Here is a 6,604-nt window from a genome sequence, read left to right as displayed (position 1 = left end):
GGGAATGTGCAGACTAGATGAACCAGTCCAGTTCTATGTCACCGCGTATTACAAAACAAACTGAGGACTTTGTAGTCACTGGTACAGACCCAAACAGTGTTGAAATAGAAGCAACCAAGGAACAGCACATTCACAACAGCAGCATATCTGTAGTGCAATTCACTGCAACAGTTGTTGGTGAATATTCAATTCAGGTCAAACATGACTCAAGTGACATTGATGGAAGTCCTTTTATAATTTGTGTCACCAACCCAGCAGGAGCAAGGGTAACAGGCTCAATACCTGACAATCCAAAAGTTGGCGAGAAACTCTCGTTGAGTATTGACGCAAGTAAATGTGGTCCTGGGGACATATCCTGTGACTTGATACCATTTTATGGAGAAATAGACATTGAGCCACAGATACTCTCTTCACCAGATGAGGATGAGCTATATGAGATATCATTTTCTTCTCTAGTTGTCCTCAATTGTTTCTTAGAGCTTAGGTTGGCAGGCTACCTCTTACAGCCCAGCCCTCAGTATCTCTCCTTTGTTGATCCAAGCAAAGTCCTAGTGAACAGCAAGGAACTTGAGAGCGGAGATATGATAAATCAAGGAGACCCACTGAGTATTGAGATTGATGGAAGAGAAGGAGGTCGGGGTACCCCAGAAGCTAAAGTATCAATGGGAGGAGCTCCAGTTGATGTGGACTTGGTAGATAATAGAGATGGTACTTTTCTTGCTAGAGTAATGGCCCTAGAAGCAGCTGATTATAATGTTGCTATCAAGTGGAGTGGGTACTCTGTTGCAAAGGCAACAACTAATTTCGGAGTACAGAGATTGATCGATTCTCACAGTATCACAGCTAAAGGTATCGGCCTAAGAGATGCAGTAGCTGATCAGGAGATAACAATAGTTGTCAGTGCCTACGAAGTTGGACTTGTTGATAATAATCTCCTTGCAGTTAGATGCTTTGATCCAGAGAGGAATGATGATGATGCTAGCAATCCAAGCACAGAATGGACTGATAATAATGATGGAACTTATGATTTAACGATAGTCTACCCGTACGATGGGAAGTTCTTCCTCTGCATTGATTACAATAATCAGCCAATCTACCAGAGCCCTTTCACCGTCTCTGTTAAAGGAAAACCAAACGCAAACATGTGTAGGGTCTTTGGTCCAAGCGTCGACAAACTAAGAGAGGGCGTGGCTATACCAGTGACGCAGCACATTGAGATTCATGTTGACTCCAGTAAGGCAGGGAGTGGTGAACTGACCTATACTGCAACTGATCCTACAGGAGAACAAGTAACTGTGTTTTCCACTGAAGAGGAAAGAAATGGCAGACAATTTCAATACCTGAGACTTGGTCCTTTTGATGTGGGTGAGTACACTGTTAGGCTCTACTGGAGTGGAGTGGAGTTGGAAGACTCTCCATTAAAGTTCAATATTGTTGATCCAGCACTTTGCTTAGTTAGTGGTCTACCTCTTTCCAATGGAATGGCACAATTAGGAGAGTCTGTTCACTTTAGCTTATCACCCAATAACTGTGGGGTTGAAAGGCCATTGGTCGTCATTGCTGTGTGTAGCACTGAAGAGAATGAAACGATAATCGACAGTGAAGAATTGAGCGAGGAGAGTGTTGAAGGAGGTGTCTATAAGTACGAGTTTGATACAAGTGAGCCTAACAGCTACACCATTACTGTGACAGTGGGTGGATTGCATGTTCCTGGAAGTCCTTTTAAATGCGATATCATTGACCCAACGCAGTACACTATATGTGGGCTCAGTACTGCTGGTAAATACGCTTATGCCGGTGACACAGTTTCCTTCAACATACAAGGAGTTCCTCCTGAAGGAGAGTCCTTTTCTGTCGTAGCCCATGGACCTCATAATGACCAGATATGTGTCGTTCATGGAGAAGACGGTTTTTATAATTGCACATTCCCAGTCATTGATGCAGGCTCTCATGAAGTGTATGTTGAATGTGCTAATAAACATGTCCCAGGTAGCCCGTTTCAAATAAACGTTGCTGATCCTTCAAAATGTGTCATATTGGATACTCCTGATGAGTTTCAAGTAGGAACAAAGGAAAGCATTGTAGTTAAGACGACTGAAGCAGGACAAGGAGAACTGACAGTGTTAGTTAATAATGAGAAGGAGGCATCAGCCATGAGTGTCGAGATAGAGAATACAAGTGTTTCCACTTATGTCATCAGTTTCACACCTCATCGTATCGGTGAAGTCAAGATTGATATATTATGGGCTGGTCGGCTCATACCACAGTTCCCTCTTCACCTTCAGATTTATGATGCCAAGCAGTGTAAAGTGTTTGGGCAGTCACTTGTTACAAAGAAAGGAAAAGTTGGAGAGCCTATAACCTTCACAGTCATGACAAGGAATGCAGGAGTGAGCAAACTAACCATCAAAGCCTCAGGCCCATCAGCTCAATACAGTATAACTCCTAACATTATTGGAGAGAATAAGCACGAGGCTCAGTTCACACCATGGCAAAATGGCCAGCACACGATTGAGATATTTTGGGGTAAAGTCCAAGTCCCCAAGAGCCCATTCTCCCTTCACATTGATAAAGGAAGTGGAGATGGTACCTGTCATGCAACTGGGGATGGTCTGAAGAAAGCAATTGCAATGAAAGAGAGCAAGTTTATGCTTTTCTCTAATGAAAGTGGCCTTGTAGAGAAAGGAGCATTGAAGGTAACTGTACAGAGTGCTCTTCATGGAGAGAATGTCAATCTCAACATTAAAGATGAGAAGAATGGAAGCTATGAAGTTGTCTATATTGCACCAAACCGTGGAGCATACTTTGCTGCCGTTTCTTATTACGACCAACCAATCCCCGGGAGCCCTTTTAAAATTAACTGTGTTCCAGGCCCGGATCCTTCAAAATGTCGCCTGGAAGGTTTCCATAACAACACGCTTTATATAGCAGGAAAACCAATAGAGTTTACAGTTGATTCCAGTGAGGCTGGTAGCGGAGTACTCAAAGTATTTGTACAGGGACCCCGTGATCACGTCCCAAAGGTGTATCTAGCAGATGATGGCAAAGGACATCACTCGGTCAAATTTGATGCTCTCATTCCAGGGAGGTACCTCATTGTTGTGGCCTGGTCGGAGAGCCACATCCCAGGGAGCCCTTTTAAAATTAGAGTCCACCCCGGACCCGATGCTTCCAAAGTTATAGTTACAGGACCCGGTATTAAAGATTCGATTCTTGGCGAGGACAACGAGATCTATATTGACACTAGAGAAGCTGGTATTGGTACTCTACTCATTAAAGTACATGGTGTTAAAGACGCCTTTAAGATTGATGCCAATCCTGTCAATGAAGATGATAAAAGATTACTCCTTGCTACCTACTCTCCCACAGTCCCTGGTAGTTTTGATATTTTCATAAGATGGAGTGGCGTCCATGTTCCTGGATCTCCGTTTAAAGTGAACATTACAAAACCAGGGGGAGCAGAGGAACCCGAAAAGAAAGTGAAGACTGAGAGACAAGCTACAGCTGCTGGCGGAGCTCAAAAGAAAAAGCCGTCAAGAAGACTTACTGAGCAAAGGTTGCAACAGGACATTCAAGTTGAGGAGCAGAAAACTCGGGCAGGACGACGCAAGAAAATCAGCACAGTGAGCGTAGAAGTTGAGAAGAAGCAAAAGAGAGTGATGAGGTCACAGTCTAGCAGTGCAATACCAGTCAGTGGACCAATTAAACCACAGATGAAGATGAAGAGAAATCCTTCAATGATGGCTGGTGAGTCATGATTAATATTTGATAGCATGAAGGCATATTTTTTTACAATATTCTTTATTGTATTGTTATTATTGTTATTATTATTGTTATTATTATTATTATTATTATTATTATTGTTATTATTATTATTATTATTATTGTTATTATTATTATTATTATTATTATTATTATTATTATTATTATTATTATTATTATTATTATTGTTATTATTGTTAATATTATTGTTATTATTAGTTATTGGTATGCCAGGACGTCCTCCATTATTCCATCAACCAGGTACATTATACATCACACACAGTCCTCCATACTAACATAGCTACCATATATGGATATTTAATGCTGTTCTTCTCCACAGGTGGAATGATGATGTCCTCTGGAATGATACCAACTCTTCCTCCCGCACAACAAGAGAGGGTAGTGAAAAAGCAATCCAGTTCTGCCAAGCTACCTTTGGTGGAGGCATCCAGTAGGAAAAGTAAATAAAACAGTCATTATGAATGTGTTTGATAGTTAATGCACATAATTATTTGTAGTATCCACAAGCAAAAAGGTTGTCGGCAAAGAGGAAACAGATCATAATCCGAAAGTTGAGCACAAGCCAGTAAAGAGAAAGAAGAGTCGATTTGAACTTGCTTAGTATTTGTAGCTTTTATATATAAATACATGTACAAAACAACAAACTGTTAGTTAAGTTACATATGTATTGTACACACAAACAAACAAACCCTTATTTATAATTATTAAGTACTATAGTCCAGACAATATAAAGTTATTCTTGTTTTATCCCTATTGATAATATTTATTTATTATTATTATTGTTATTATTATCATTGTTGTTGTAGTTCTGCATTCTCAGCAAATATAGAAGTTATGACAAAGTGACAGCAACTGTCTTTATGAGCTTATAAGAATAAAGGATACATTAGCGAACAAAGAGAGATACATTACAGCTACAAGCACACGTTAGCAAATCGTAATAGTCCTTTGTGTCCAGGAACAAGGTAAGAACAGGTAGAAAACCGTAGTAACTGTCAAAAGGACTATTATGGTGTCGTCTTACAAACAAAACAAGTCTAATTCGTAAATGGCAGGAGTGTCTAGTTTTCCAAAAATGTCTCCATTGGCCACAGCTGCTTCTGCTTTCTTTAACCGCTGCCTATTGCAGTCAATGAGTGATTGTGTGAGCTCAGAAGTAGCTTTCTCAAGGCAGTCGACATAGAGAGAGGATAAATGAAACGAGAAACAGATGAGGTGGTGGTGTAGTGGTAAAACGTGTAGTTTAGGGACCCCCTCTTGAACTGGTGAATCATAACTACTGATACTAGCAGCAGCACTAGTGCGGCATTTAGCATTGATGCAGTGATCAAGCACTAGCTGGACTGTTATTGATAATAGCTCACGATCTCTAGCCCAAGTCAGGATTTCTGCAGAAGAATCAAATGAAGACTGATCAGTGTACATGACTATTAGTAGATCGGGTTTTTCTCTAAGCACTTCTGCTTCTCTTCTCTCATTATCGTTAAGTATGGTGACTTGAACTAGGCTGTTGTTGAAAAGGTGAAGGAAGGAGGGACGGTGCAGGCGCAATGCGTTTAGAGATACAGGCAGTCCAAAGAGAGAAGAGAGAGTGAGAGAGACCGTGTTTAGTGATTCACCATCAGTTAGGCTGGTACCCACCAAAAGGATTACAATATTATGAATAATGCAAGACGTGGATACCCTCTCGCTGGGTTGCAATAAACCTTTGCTGACAATACCAGAGCAATTAGGATACTGAAAAAAAGAAAAATTAAAAAGCTAATTTTATTAAAGATTTAGTTTCTTACTTGCTCTGGTTGCATAATCTGTTTCAAGCAAACTTGCATGCAATACTGGACCTCTTTCCTCTCCCTCATCATGTTTATCTGAAGCTGCTCATTCTCCCTCTGCAGCTCTTGATTCCTCCTGTTCAGATCTTTCACGTTCCTCTCCAGCTCATCCCAGCTCTCCCTTGCCTTTGAGAAGGAGTCGGTGAGACCAGAATCAGTCAAGTCATCTCCACTAGGCAGCCTGCTCTGTCTTTGAGAGTAACTGAGCCTCATTTCTCTCAAGCTCCCTGTCAGTTTGTCATTCTCCTCTTCACTGCAAAGAGATGCAGTAATGCTAGCATTTAGTGAAGACGATTGCCACTGGGCATTGGTAGGTTTAGTTTTGCAAGACTTGGGCAGTATCTGCAACAGCTCCAAGTGTCCTAAATGTAAGGACAGGTCGTCAGACTCCACAGATCGCTCCAAGGCTTTGAGAAATAAAGGATAGGAGCCACGTCCCTTGCTCACTAGTGTAGATACCAGTAGCCTGATCTGTGTGTCCCTCTCGCCGCTGTACTTATTCAACTTCTCCAGCTCCGGGAGGGTGAGGAGTCTCTCTGAAACAAGGTAAGGGTATATGGTCGCGAAGTCCAAGTATTTCAATAGCTCGGGGAAGAACTGCTGCAGAGTATCAGAATGCGAGGCTGCCATAAATGCCTTTATCTATCCAAACTTGATCTTCTGTCTGTGTGGCCAGTACTTCTGGTTTTATAACAACTAAACCGGAAATGGTTTAATCATAGATATTAGAACCGGAAACTGTTATTGATAATAGCTCACGATCTCTAATATCTATGGTTTAATATTATCAATGAATAAACGATTGGACCGGATAATATTATGGATAATCATAGAACTAGTAGGGCCACACTGACTTTGTTCAGCTAATTATAAATGCACTATTAGCTGTCATATGAAAGTGGCTATTAATTGTCACTTAAGTGTTTGTTTATAGTAGCTTACCCACAATGAATATAATTATGAGACAATTTTATTATAACTTTTATTAT

At 40.8% G+C, this 6,604-nt stretch overlaps 2 protein-coding genes across 2 annotated transcripts in view; one reads left to right on the top strand and one right to left on the bottom strand.

The window, feature by feature from the left end:
* The window catches only part of LOC105316875 (filamin-A-like), an 11,620-nt gene extending 7,009 nt beyond the window's left edge, over positions 1-4,611 (top strand). The window contains exons 3-6 of the mRNA XM_019993588.1: positions 22-3,747; positions 3,982-4,023; positions 4,103-4,222; positions 4,281-4,611. Coding sequence (XP_019849147.1) covers positions 22-3,747; positions 3,982-4,023; positions 4,103-4,222; positions 4,281-4,384 — 3,992 coding nt within the window. The 3' untranslated portion in view covers positions 4,385-4,611. The remainder of the gene's footprint in view (positions 1-21; positions 3,748-3,981; positions 4,024-4,102; positions 4,223-4,280) is intronic.
* A 121-nt stretch (positions 4,612-4,732) lies between these two features.
* On the bottom strand, positions 4,733-6,245 carry LOC109580459 (uncharacterized). The gene is made up of 2 exons (XM_019993642.1): positions 5,574-6,245; positions 4,733-5,520 (listed from the first exon to the last, which is right to left on the bottom strand). The coding sequence occupies exons 1-2, from the start codon at positions 6,243-6,245 to the stop codon at positions 4,804-4,806; spliced, it is 1,389 nt and encodes a 462-aa protein (XP_019849201.1). The 3' UTR covers positions 4,733-4,803.
* Positions 6,246-6,604: the final 359 nt, after the last annotated feature.

The sequence above is a fragment of the Amphimedon queenslandica genome, unplaced genomic scaffold (genome assembly GCF_000090795.2).
Source record: "Amphimedon queenslandica unplaced genomic scaffold, v1.1 AMPQUscaffold_13491, whole genome shotgun sequence".
Lineage (NCBI taxonomy): Eukaryota > Metazoa > Porifera > Demospongiae > Haplosclerida > Niphatidae > Amphimedon > Amphimedon queenslandica.
The sequence above is the reverse complement of the archived record's forward strand: the minus strand, read 5'-3'. Positions and strand labels throughout refer to the sequence as shown.